The sequence below is a fragment of the Aedes aegypti genome, chromosome 3 (assembly GCF_002204515.2).
Source record: "Aedes aegypti strain LVP_AGWG chromosome 3, AaegL5.0 Primary Assembly, whole genome shotgun sequence".
Classification (NCBI taxonomy): domain Eukaryota; kingdom Metazoa; phylum Arthropoda; class Insecta; order Diptera; family Culicidae; genus Aedes; species Aedes aegypti.
This window is the reverse complement of record NC_035109.1, coordinates 137,798,605-137,812,545: the sequence shown is the minus strand read 5'-3', so window position 1 is coordinate 137,812,545 and position 13,941 is coordinate 137,798,605. Positions and strand designations below refer to the sequence as shown.

Here is a 13,941-nt window from a genome sequence, read left to right as displayed (position 1 = left end):
AAATTGCTTAATAAATGATTATAAAATAGGCAAATGTTTCTTGGGTATGCCATCATCCACCATTAACTTCATTAAGGCAGTTTCCAATACCCACCACCAGAGCGACGAACAGGATAAGATTGGTTGCCAAAACGGATAGTGAGACATAAAACCAATATGGATCGTCTAAGAGATAGTATGTATCATGAAATGTCTGGGTCATAGACCGAACGTCTAAGGAGAGTGACCTAAGAAGCATCACTTCGCTAACTGAGCAACCATCAACCGATCAGGTTCATTTGACTGAGCTCAAGCAGTGCAAAGGTGGTGAAGTGGCGAAGTGTGTCGTGCGGAGAAGGACAGCAGAGCCCCACTGTTTTGGATAGAACTACGGTTCTGGACGTCCGCAAACTAACTCCCCCCCAAGGTGTCTAGAAGGGAGGTAGTCCAATGTGTCAGATTTCCCATTCCGCCATTTTGAAATGCCAAGTGACAGCTAGCGAGTTTGTTTTGGCTGTTTGAATATCAGGTGCATGGCGTGACAACGTAGGTGTAAAATGTTTCTTTTACACACATATATGTGTGGTATACGCGGCAAAGTATCTGAATTTCGTTTACTAGCTAATGCACTGATAGAAGAATGACTATTAACTTACGAGTTACAGTTACAAGAACACAACCGACGGGACACCGTGGCACATTCTCTCTTTCGTTGGTGGGCGGCTCTCACCCGCAGAACTATTTGAAATTTCCACATTAACATGCATTACCACCTACTTTTCAAGTAATCTACTTTTCTTCGAAACACCGGAATACTACATTGACGACGGAGATTTGATTCGCGACAAAACAGCTCATCAATGCTGGACAAAATTTTCACTTCACTATGTTTATGTTTGTTGGAGTACACATTCCCTAACAACCCCATAGAAACGGTAGAGTGAAAAACAGTGTATACAAACCCGCCAGCTAGACAACTCGCCAGCTGTCACTTCCACCTTCCCCGCAGCTAACCACACCGCGCACCCACTGACTGCTTAGATCAGTAAACCTGTCACTATAGAAACCTTGAATCCCAGTGAACCACGTATCGTATAAGAATGTGTAACCAAAATCACATATTCGTACGTCAAGAATCAGATTCGCACAAGATGCCAAATCAAGCGTTATCAATGTCAACATAAGTTGTATATAAATCCCCACTACGATTCATAAACGACAATCTGTGTTGTATAAACTGACAGATCAAATATCAACCCAGAAAGCATCGTATGAAATCGCAATAACTTAGCAAAAATTGCCACCCAAACTTGGTATCTGCTGACGATATGCCTCAAAGAATAAAAAAGTATGTGTCACTGTACATGAAACATGCATTGATGTTGGCAAATAATCTCTCGACTTCTATGAAATCCTTGGTAGTGCAGTGGTAAGGTGTCCAATTCCTAATCTAGAGATCCCACGTTCGAGACTTGCTGAAGACTTTTTTTCATTTTCATCCAAAAATTTGTGGCATCGTATTTCTGATCGCAGAAAGTCTGAAAAAGTCGTGCCAAGTACGCATATAGCCTCCACTTTGGTAGGTTTATAGATAAAATGAACGTTGTAATTTTACACGTACATTGTACATTGAAATATAAACTCCAAAAACAAATTAATATCAACTCTCTTTTATTAAGGGATTCAAAAATACGCTTTGTAGTACAGTAATGTTAATTTTAAAGGGGCCCAAATAGCCGTAGCGGTAAACGCGCAGCTATTCAGCAAGACCAAGCTGAGGGTCGTGGGTTCGAATCCCACCGGTCGAGGATCTTTTCGGGTTGGAAATTTTCTCGACTTCCCAGGGCATAGAGTATCTTCGTACCTGCCACACGATATACGCATGCAAAAATGGTCATTGGCATAGTAAGCTCTCAGTTAATAACTGTGGAAGCGCTCATAAGAACACTAAGCTGAGAAGCAGGCTCTGTCCCAGTGGGGACGTAACGCCAGAAAAGAAAGAAGTACAGTAATGTCCCGATTTTATCAGCCCTATGCTGCATTTAGGGTCGACAAAATCGGGAAAAAGCTAAAATCGAAAAAAAATCGACTGGTTTCATGTTTTATTTTAACTTAAGGACTTATTTTTATGATTTTGTTAAAATAAACATTATTTTTTACTTCCATTTTCTATGTACCATAATCCAGTGTTGTGAAAAACTCAATTTCGCATAACTCACACTTGATATTTTTCATGCGTGAGTTGTCCATCACGCAACTCAGCAGTCAAAAAATCATGGATGAGTTGGCTCATATTTTTAACTCATTGTCTCGTATTTACACAGTTTACTCACACACAGCAATAATTTCTTTCTTGTTTGTCTGGTAAAATTATAGTAATCCTTTCTGTCGTAAACAACAGCATTCGGGTTTCATGAGTTTAAGACGGATTTTGCGACTGAATCATTTTTAACTGTTTGAGTTGATAGAGTGATTTGGCATCAAAATCTCAAGCGTGAGATTTGCGAAGCAGATCTCTAATGAGTTTGCTCTCACGGGAGAGCGTATTGATTGAGATTTGAGTTTGAGTTTAGCAACAATGCCGTAATCCAAGGTAACATTGATAAAATTCTTGGATAATTATTAAAAATTTCAAATTCAAAATTTCGGCCTTTAGATAATTGTATAGACGTGGTTAAGGTCATAATTGACTTTATGCACCAAATATTGCCAGTATAGACATATACTAGTAATCAATGACATAAATTGAACATAAATGGAATTCTAACGATGTGTGCCGGTGGCAGCCTGGTTTCAGCGAGAATTGCTCATATGTACGATAACCAGTTCGATTATCTTATTGTATATTTAAATACTGCTTTCAACCTGCTGATGTGTTTAACCTTGGTTGAGGCAGTGGAGATGCATGCGACTGTAAATCGGAAGATCCTGAAATCGAGCCTCGACATCACAACAATGTTTAATTAAATTAAAATTAGTAATAATGCATCAAACTCCTAGGTACTTATCTAATAAATTGTACAAAAAAAATACAAATGTCTAATGAAATAAATGTTGAAGAAACATCGAACAAACCTCTTTATGTAGTGTGTATACATTTAATTGTATAAATAAATACATTTACCTCTCCCTTACTCGATATTCCGTATCTCGATATCGAGTTAGAGAACCATACTAAACTAACTAACTACTCCCTAACTCGATGGTCCCTTCAATATCGAGTAAGGGAGAGTTGACTGTATGCCCAGTTCAATTGAATCAAAATTTAAAACAGAATCTGCTCAGGAAGTGCGTTTGTTGAGCTAATGCTGAACAAAGGCTACTATTTGAATAATCGTGGTAGTACTGGCATCTTCATCTTTTCTTCGGCAATTTAAAAATAACACGTCATGTAATACTGTTAAGAGGAAAATAACCATCATCGTTTAACAATTTTTCAAAACCAGTTTTTTTGCCCAAAATAAAAGCAATGTTCATGAAAATCTATCATTGCATTCACTATCTGTAATGCGATGATAGATTGTCTCGACGATTTCTTTAAATTTGAGCGAAAAAACTGGTTTTTAGTTTTCGATGGATGCTGATGATTGAATGATGGATTCTTGAGCCTTAAACAAACGCTTAACAAGCAGTTCTGGATGATCGTTTGGTGGATTTAATGTTGAACAAACATTGTACATAAAGTCTAGTGATAATGTTAGTACTGTTTAGCAGCCGAGGTAAGGTCATTGAATAAACAAGTACTATATTACGGTAATAAAATGGTTGTTGTTAGATTCTATAGGGGGGTCTGTAGCCTTGAGGTTACGCTTTCGCTTCATATGCGGAAGGTCATGGGTTCAATTCCCAGCCCCTCCACAAAAAAAAAACCCGTCCAGCCACCAGAAGACGCCTCACGGAGGATCGTGCTTTGGGGAGCACATCCATCCTCCGTCAGTATCAGATGGTGACTGAGACAAACTGACCCTCTTCGCAGGCAGCTAGCCTCACTAACAGTAGAGCTCTCTCCTACCTGCTCCGTGTGAGAGTAAAAGAGTAGGAGAGAGTGAAAAGTAGATGTAAATATAGATAAGTTAAAAATAGATATGTATCGGTAAAGAAGCTACAGATCAAATGATTCCGGCACAGTAGTGGCCACGAGCACAGAATGCCTTAAAAAAATTGATTCTCCATATCTGAGCGAAAGGGTCTTAAATAATACGGTTGGGAGAAGCAGTTTGCCTAGGCCTGTTCTGCTACATGTGTTAAGTGCTAGGGTAGAAGCACCGGTTTTGGCCATACGCCAGTTGTAGTCATAGTGGATTATACACCGTTTTACATAGCCAAACAGCATGAAACCTTCTGTGTTCAGTAGATCACATTCATATGATAGAGCTACATTCATTTACTCATCCAAATTGATTGAAAACATAAGAAAAACAATTCATTTTCCTTATAGTTTCAATTCCCATACACCTAATTTGACCAGGGCACTCTTAATTTGGCCACTCTCATGAGAAATGAATGCAATTGACCAATTTAGGAATTGAAGTTAAATCTTTGGCCAAAACTGGTTCCGTTGGCCTATATTGACCAACGGAATTTTCAAAACAAAAAAATGGTTTTAGCTCAGTTTTGATATTTTTCACGCATAATATACAGTGATACCTCCATGAGTCGATGTTCCATGACTCGATATCGACTCATGGAACCATACTAAAAACAAAATTTCATGGTTACTACGATGGTCCCTAGAAGCAGCTATCCAAAGGATTGCTGTACCATGACTCGATATTTCCATGAGTCCTTCAATATCGACTCATGGAGGTTTCACTGTAGATTGAAAGCTTGCATTTGACATTGTTGTAGTATAAATACGGCTTCCCATTCAATATTTATTGACATTTTCTCTTAGGCTGGCCGAAACCGGTGCTTTTACCCTATATGTTTTGGCCCCTTTCTGAAGAAATACCGCAATGTCGTTCAGGGGAGATAGAGGTCTGAGGCCAAGGGTAATGTCCGTGTACTCTGTATACCACTTAAGTAATTCAGCGAGAATTGTGCATGAAAGGATTTTAGTGGGTCTTCGTTGATACGGCATCTCCACATGCCCTGAGGTTACCTTCTCAGGGGTCTGTTTGCAGATTATCCCCTTGAAAAAAAAAATCCATAGTTTTATTTTAACTGAATCAATCAATAAGCAACTAACAGTTGAATGAAACAGCTCTGTGAAACTTTTCTTACGACAAAAATTGTTACATGGGAATCCCTCAAAACAAGAAAGAAAGAAATAAGAAGACTAAGAAACAGATAATCACGTACTCACCTTTGCCTTCACCAAAATAATTCAACAGCTCCACATAAAGCACGCCAAAGCTGAACGTCACTCCATCAGCAATCAAATTCACCATAAATGAAGCAAAGCACACTACCCAACCCCATCCGCCATCAGGTGGCCGAGCTTCAGCATATCCACCTAACGAACTGTTCTCATTCGAAGAGGAAGACGTGCTCGACCCGGAACCAGACTCCTGGGATACTATACTGCCCACTGGACTGGAGCAAATCGGCTGCTTACTGCCATTAATATTGTTATTGTTGTTGCTTCCATTGCCAAGATCCTGCTCGGCTCCCCGACAACAGTATCCGTTATCCTGCTTACTAAACTGCACGTGGTGAACTGCCGGTCGATCGTCGATCACGGTTTCTACCGGCAGCTGAAACTGTAAATTAAGCCGTTGCTTCTGAACACCACCGTTCAATTCCTTTCCAAAGCTCAAATTCGAAGGACTCTTTACAATACTTTTTGGTTTACGTTTTTCACTTTCCACTTTCACTTTCAGCAAAGGTTTCACATCTTCAGCATTTTCATCGGTTTCCGTTGAGCTACCTCGTGCATCCCGTGCCGTCAATTTCTTCAACCGATCGCACTCTATGCCTTCGTCATCGCGTTCGCGACCGTCGTCGTAAATCTTATTCACATAAATGTTCCCTCTCAAAAGCGATTCCCTTTCACTTCCCACAACACTTTCATCTACACCATCATTTGCCCCCGTCGCGATCACTTGTGTACCCTTCGTGACTTCATCACTAGCAACACTTGCAAAGCTATTATTCTTTGTCTCTGGATCATCCGTCGCGGCACTTCCACTGACGCAGGAGCTATTGCCGGAATCACTGGACGTCTGGTGCAGCCCGTCCGATCCGCCAAATGACCCTCCGGATGAAGACACGGCAGAACCGAGCGTAGCCAGCTGGCCACTGGGCGATTGCTTCGGTGTCGATGTAGAGGTGAACTGATTGCTCTGGCCGTTGTTCGTTGACTGGTGGTTCAAGCCGTTCCTGGTGCCATTGCTGTTGTGGTCCTTGATTTTAGCGTGACCATTGCTGGTCTTAGGGGACTGCTGCTGCTGCTGCTGGGGCTGCGGTTGCTGTTGGCCGATACCGGCACTGTCGTTGATATTAATATTTTTGGAGACTCTAACGATATCCATTGTTCGAGATTACGGCGATTACTACGCCTGGATAATGGGTCTAGTTGAGGGGCTAGCATGCGGAAAACCTATTGGAAGAAAGATAAGGGACGGTTAGAAGGTTTTTGATTCATACATACATCAAATAAAACTAGTACTGATCTAGTTATTATATTTGTCTAATTATTTGTCTGTTGAGCCTGCTCTGTCTGTTCTGTCGGTTCTGTATGCTCTGTCTGCCCTTTCAGCTCTGTCTATACCCGTGGTGGCCAAAAAGCGGCCCGTGGGCCGCACGTGTCGTCTGGATCTCCTGAATGTGACAAAATTGGTACAATTTTTCATCAGGAGGCTGTACAACCCCTAAAGTTATCATGAATAGCACACAGATCTATTCGGATAACTATCTTCGATCAGAAATACAGACGATAGAAAAATGAGCCTGAGCATCACTGGTCTATACTCTGTTTGCTCTGTCTGCTCTGCCTGCCCTGAGCGCTCTGTATGCTCTGTCTTATCTGTCTGTCCTGTCTACTCTGTCTACTCTGTCTGCTCTGTCTTCTCTGCTTGCTCCGTCTACTCTGTCTACTCTGTCTTCTATGTATGTTCTGTCTGCTATGTCTGCTAAGGACTGTTCATTTTATAAAGTGGACACCTTGTACGTGCAATATCTCTTTAATCTATCAATGAAATCGCAAACGGTTTTCTGTACATCGTTCGACTAATACTGTACAATATTGTGGTAATAAAAAAGATACCAAAATAATTAAAGTTCACACTAATAAGTCACAACGTTTAGAACGGTCGATTTTTGGAGGTTATCAAAATCAAGGATTATTGAAAATTGGCTGAAAAATTCGACAATCTATATTTTTTATTTCCAAAAAAGGCATGTTCGTCGAAAGCATAATCGATTAGAAGCTTGCTAAAACATATCAAGTTATTTTTGGAGAAACAGTTTTCCAGAAATCATAAAATCATTTTTTATCGATTTTTTTAAAGAAAAATATTTCAAATTTAAATAGAACTGATATGATTAGAACTAAAAGGATTAAAGCTCGTCCAGACTGAAGTAATAATAAAGTATTAACACAGACAAACATACGTAACACTTAGAACAAATATCTTCAAAATCCATCGCCCAGTTTACACCATCAGCATCTAGTGAGCATGTTACACGAAAAGGTGTTTCGTGCAACAAGACCGGCAGATGGCGGTAGTGTGAAACGTCAAACGCGAAGAAAAACGATGCGCGCGCCTCTGGTAGTGAGATTTGTAACATAGCGAATTTGAAATGATCATTAAATGAGTGGTCGATGGAAATTTCGTCAGTGTTACGTCTGTTTGTCTGTGGTATTAATATGAAAAATAACTTACGCCTCCATAGAGTTGCTGATTTAGTCCCCACGTCATATTTTAAGCACAATAGAAAAACAAATACTTTATTTTCAGAAGACCACTCAAAGCACAATGACAATCATCAAAATGAGAACACTGCTTTTATTAAATCGAATTTATTTTTCATGTATTATTTTCAGAGTATCTTATTCTGAGATTACATATCAAAATATTCGAGGATAAATGCCTACAATTTGCACTAGATCGATAAATATGCGTATATGATTTTAAAAGTATGGCATTTTTTAATGAAACTACCATAAAGAGAAAATTGTGTACCTAAAAATGCAGTTAAAACTCAAGATTTTGCTCTATTTCATACAAATATAGTTTCTTTATTAATCTAAACCGAATTTTAACACGCTAATTACTTTACTTTTTTGCTGAGAATAAAAGGATGGTGTAAACTATTTAGTTCTTCAACCAAAATCATTTTGTAAGTTTTTATATTTTCTTAACATTGTTGGATAATAATTGAACAATGCACAGAGAACCGATTACGATTTTATCAATTAATAAAAAAAAGATATAGCATAAACAATGTGTCCACTTTATAAAATGAACAGTCCTTATGTCTACTTTGTTTGCTCTGTCTGCTCTGCCTACTATGTCTGCTCTGTCTGCTCTGTTTGCTCTGTCTTCTCAGTCTGTTCTGTCTGCTATGTCTGCTATGTCTGCTATGTCAGCTCTATCTGTTCTGTCTGTTATGTCTGCACTGTCTGTTCTGTCTGCTCTGTGTGCTCTGTCTCTGTCTTATCTGTCAGCTCTGTCTACTCTGTCTGCTCTGTATGTTTTCTGTTATGTCTGTTCAGTCTGTTTTGCTCTGTTATGTCTGTTCTGCTTGTTCTGTCTGTTCGGTCTGCTCCGTCTGCTCAGTCTGTTCTGTCTACTCTGCCTGCTCTATCTGCACTGTCTGCTTTGTCAGCTCTTTCTTATCTATCTGCTCTGTCTGCGTCGTTTGTTCTGTCTGGTCTGTCTTTTTCCTGTTTATTTTATGTCTGTTAACCATCTGTTTCCCGTCTGTCAGCTCTGTCTGCTCAGACTATTCTACCAGATTAAAAGTCTGTTCCGTTTTCTGTCTGTTTTATTTTTTTTTAGTTTTCTGTTTTGTCTGTTCAGTCTGTCTGCTCTGTCTGTTCTGTCTGCTGTCTGTCTGCTCTGTCTGTTCTGTCTGTTCTATATGCTCTGTCCCCACACAACCAAAATGTACGTATAACGGAATCACCTTTTGCATTATGCGATGCTTATATGTGAAAAGTTTCACGTATAAGATGGTGCGAAAAGGCCTTATACGTACAAAAGTGGAGGCGATATACGTGCATTTTTATATGATGAAAAATAGCATGCAATGCGAGTGTATCGATTTTATTGCGAACTAATCTGTACTCTTATGCGACTTAATTTATGATAACAAACTTTATTTGACAGCTGCTACGGATTGATCCGACTAACTTTGTACGAGTATACGGGAGGAAACAAAATGTACATATGAACTCATAAAATAACGTTTTATGCGAGGAAACCCAACAATCAAACGATTTCATTCACCATGTAGTGTGGGTGTGATGCAATTTGTATAAATAAACGACTTTGTTCGTAAACTGTTATGCGACTTCTGGTTGTCTGGGTCTACTCTGTCTGCTCTGTCTGCTATGTCTGCTCTTCCAGCTCTGTCCGCTCTGTTTGCTCTGTCTGCTCTGCATGCCCTGAGTGCTCTGTATGCTCTGTATGCTCTGTCTTATCTGTCTGCTCTGCCCGAGCAGAAGAAAATAACTACTGAATACCAAATTGAGGTATTCCATACCAGATAATTTCCAATACTCACAACCTGAATGAGGTATGAATGAGCCCTGCATAAGAGGTAAAATACCTCAAATAATACCTTCTGCATATTCTACAAATATCAAGCTGATAATTAGATCAGGTATTGTAATACCTAAATAATACGTGATGGATTTTCGTATAAAAGTGAAATTTTTCAATAGTAGTTCAATACCTCCAGCAGACCTCAATAGCTGTCTAATACCTCAATGAAGTATTTTTAATTGTTTTAAAATTTTTTTTCAATACCAGTATAATACCAAATTGAGGTATTGACAACTAAACAATACCTAATTTTGGTATGATACCAAAATTTGGTATGCAAAAGTTATTAGGGAGTTATTTGTTCCTCCTCGGGTGTCTACTCTGTCTGCTCTGTCTTTCTTCTGTCTATTTTATGTCTGTTAACCATCTGTTTTCCATCTCTCAGCTCTGTCTGCTCAGACTATTCTATCAGATCAAAAATCTGTTCCATTTTCTGTCTCTCTTCTGTCTGTTTTCTGTTCCGTTTTCTATTTGTGAACGAGTACATGCCTGTTTCCATCTGTTTTCTGTTTGGTCTCTGTTTGTTCTCTATATTTTCTGTGTGTTTTCTCATTTCTTTTTTTCTATTTTCCGTCTGTTTTCTGTGTGGTGTCCGTTTTTTTTCTGTCTTTTTATATCAATTTATATCTCTTTTTTGTATTTTTTGTTTCTGTTTATTGTCTGCCTGTTTTATGTATGCTCTCTATTTATTCATTTTTTGTTCGTTTCCTGTCTTTTTTCTTTATGATTTATGTCTGTTTTCCGTCTGTTCTCTGCCCGTTTTCTGACTATTTCTTTTTCCTTTTTAGTTTCTGCCTGTTTCCTTCTGTTTATTTTCTGTCTGTTTTCTGTTTATTTTCTGTTTGTTTCCAGGAATTTTTTTTTTAATTTGCTTTTTTATGTTCCGTCTGTTTCTGTTGATTTTCAGACTGTTTTTCGTTGGTTTTCTGCCTGTTTTCTTTTTTGTTTGCTGTCTATTTTCTGTATGTAGTCTTTTTGTTTCTTGTCTGTTTTCTATCTTTTTTCTATCTTCTTCTTCTCTGTTTTCTGTATGTTTGATATTTGTCTTTTATCTGTTTTATGTATATTTACTGTCCCTTTTTTACAACTACCAAATTATCTAGTAATTATGTTTACCTAAAGCAATTGGAATATATATACTAATTGAGATGAATTTGCGAAAAAGTTACATGTCTTATCAGTGACAACTTCTTGTTTGTTTGTTTTCCGATTGATTTATGCCTGTTTTCTTTCTGTCTGTTTATCGTCTGTTATACCTGTTTTCTTGCTGCTTTTCGTTTATTTCCTTCTGTTCTTGTATGTTTGTCTTTCTGTTTGCCTATTCTACCATAGTTACAAATTTGTTTTGTATGGATTCATTTCGTTATGCTTTTGTATGATCCAACAACAACAATTCTCACTCACCTCCTGTCTGGAGATCCCGTTCCGTTTCCTCTGCGTCTGTTTAGAATATGGGACTGGCGAGTGGAAGTCACCAGTAGTGTAATGCTGATTACGTTTCGTGGAAAAGGCGTCCATGCGGTTTTATCCGATTTTTACCCGCAACAATGCAATGAATCTGCAAGAGATAAAATATTACGAGAAAGGGTCAGATACAATCATCTAGAGAGAATAATAGAATAAACAAACGTTGACATACAGGTCACTAGAAAAATGATCAAATTATTCAATTGACAATTCGAATGCGAGTTGGACATTGCAACACGGATCTTCCGCCTTCGCAATCGAATCCAATCGAGTCATGCCCGTTCCATCCAAACGAGAGATGCGTCTTTCGAGATCAATTGTTTAATTATCGCAATCAACGATATTGGTTGAGACTGTTTACGTTTTCAATTGATATCCATCGGCATCATCATCATCGTCATCATCATTGAAACCGAAGCTAAACTGTCAGGCAACGCTGTTCATGAGAGACCGTCTATTAAAAGCACCTCACAATGCCATTCATACCCTCCGGTGGTGCGAAAAAGATGCTTATCGTGTCACAGAAAACCACACCACCCCCTCTCAGGAAAAGCAGTGACATGTTTTTCCGTTCCTATTTTTTGTAAGATAGCACTCCAGTGCGGTAGTTTGTTCTCGTTAGTGTATGTGCAGTCAAGTACACAATGACGCATCCTTGCACCTTCAAAGAATGTCGTGTATCAGAGGCGTTAGTGGTACTTATTCAGGAGTTAAATAACTTCAGAAAATCCGGAATCCTTGCGTACAATCTTGCAAGAAAAATGTGTAGGGAGTCGAATCATAATCTTGGCACGATTGGTTCAATTCATTGTTGTAAGCAATCACGATAGTCGACACGTTTTCGTTCACATTCGACATCCTTCGCCTTCAGCATTTACAACAAGAACGGTCAAACGAACGTATGGCAGAAAAATGTCAAATGAATGCAGTTGTCCACGATGGCGTTGTCAGAAAACGGTAAGGTTTTGTTTATTTCTATCTTTTTTTCGTAATGAGAGGTGCTTTCATTGTATGTGCATTATATTCGACATAAGAAGAAGGTTTGAACTATTCCTGTTGTTAATGACCGGATAGTTCTGAAATCTATGCTAAATTTATGATATATGAAAATGTCATCGTGTCAGACAATTCCAATTTTTTGTGTGTCTCGATGTTTTTTTGTGTTTCGATGTCCATTCTACCGCTCGTACTGTGTATGAGAGATGGCAGCATTGAAAATCACTACGCACGCGTTGTGCGATCATTGCCATATGCCGTTCAAGTTATGACAAACTGTTGTTACGGAACAAGATTGTTGCAACAATCTTTTGTGAAAAAGCTTAAGGACAGTCTAGGTTGCGCTGTGAGCATAAAATATTTTATATATTTTGGGCTGTTTTGTCAGCAGCTCTTGTTGGCATAACCACGCTCGTCTTATGTTACAGTGTGGTTTCCAAATCAGAGATTCCTGAAACATTGTAGAATGAATCCTGGAAGCCAGTATGGATTCTGTGGAATGCCATCTGAATTCCGAGGTTTTAAAATAAATCATGGTATTCCAGTGTGGATTCCGGGATTCCAGTGTGAATTCTGAGGTTTCAGAATGGATCATGGTATTCCAGTGTGGATCCTGGGATAGTAGTGATCGTAGGATTTCAGTGTGGATCGCAGAATTTCGGTGTCGCTCCTGGGATTCCAGTGCAGATCCTAAAATTTTAGTAGTGTAGTCTCAAATGTGGATCCTGGTATTTAAGTGTAAATCTTTTGATTTCAGTATGGATTCTAGGATTGTTGTAATGGATCGTAGCATTTTAGTGTGAATTTTGGTATTTCAATGAGGATCCATTGTGGATCTTGGAACTTTACTGTTGATAAGAGGATTTCAGTTTGGATTCTGGGTTTGTAATGTGGATCACAGAATTTCAGTGTGGAACTTGAAATTCGAATGTTGATACAAGGATTCTAGTGTGGATCCTGGAACTCCAGTAAAAATCGTGGCATTTCAATGGATAATAGATATCTTGATTACAATGTGAATCCTGGGATTCTATACTACAATCGTAGGATTTCTGGGAATGTAGTATGGATCGTAGGATTTCAGTGTGGATCTTGAGATATAAGTGTGCATCTGCACTTCTATTTCTTTCCCGCTCTGTGCTCTTGCACTCTGCACAGTCTGCAAGTGGTTTGCTCTTGCATATTGAGCAGAATGCTTCCGCTTCTCTGTCTCCTTCCGTCGTTCATCCTCTTCTTCCCTTCTCGCTTCCTTCACCAGCAAGCCCAATCCTCGCCAATTTCCTCACCTGTCAAATGCCTCTCCGCTGATAGCACTCGATGTCTTTTCCCAGGATGATGCAAATTAGAAACATCCCGGTGATTACACATACTGCCTTCGACGATATTGTTATATATGCGAATGCTACGTGCTGTTGAGCATGTTCCGATTGCGCTTATTTGCAGTACTGCACCCCATGTCAGAGCTCAGTATCCCAGTATTGACAATGATACGATAGCCAGAAGACGTCTCCTACTGCTTCTCGGGTCATGCGCGTTCAGCATGATCCTTGTAAGTGCGTTGGTCACTTTTGTCGCCTTCTCACATGCATAGTCAACGTGGCTGTTCAAGTTTAGCCGATCGACTATCATCACGCAGCAATCTTAGCGTGTTGAACCACTTTGCGATTGCTGACTAGTAGCTCCTCCGTTTGGTGGTGAGCTATCTCCAGCATGACTCCATTCATCCAGTTTTCAGTCGTGCCCATTGCCTCCGTGTCTTCTACTTCCTCCAGCGTTTCGCGTATTA

At 39.2% G+C, this 13,941-nt stretch overlaps 1 protein-coding gene across 10 annotated transcripts in view; it reads right to left on the bottom strand.

The window, feature by feature from the left end:
- LOC5567273 overlaps nt 1–13,941 on the bottom strand; it is a 211,876-nt gene that overhangs the window by 21,864 nt on the left and 176,071 nt on the right. For all 10 annotated transcript variants that reach the window (XM_021851837.1, XM_021851838.1, XM_021851841.1 and 7 more), the window contains 2 exons: nt 11,097–11,250; nt 5,285–6,520 (listed from right to left, as the gene is read on the bottom strand). In XM_021851837.1, coding sequence (XP_021707529.1) covers nt 5,285–6,452 — 1,168 coding nt within the window. In that variant the 5' untranslated portion in view covers nt 6,453–6,520; nt 11,097–11,250. The remainder of the gene's footprint in view (nt 1–5,284; nt 6,521–11,096; nt 11,251–13,941) is intronic.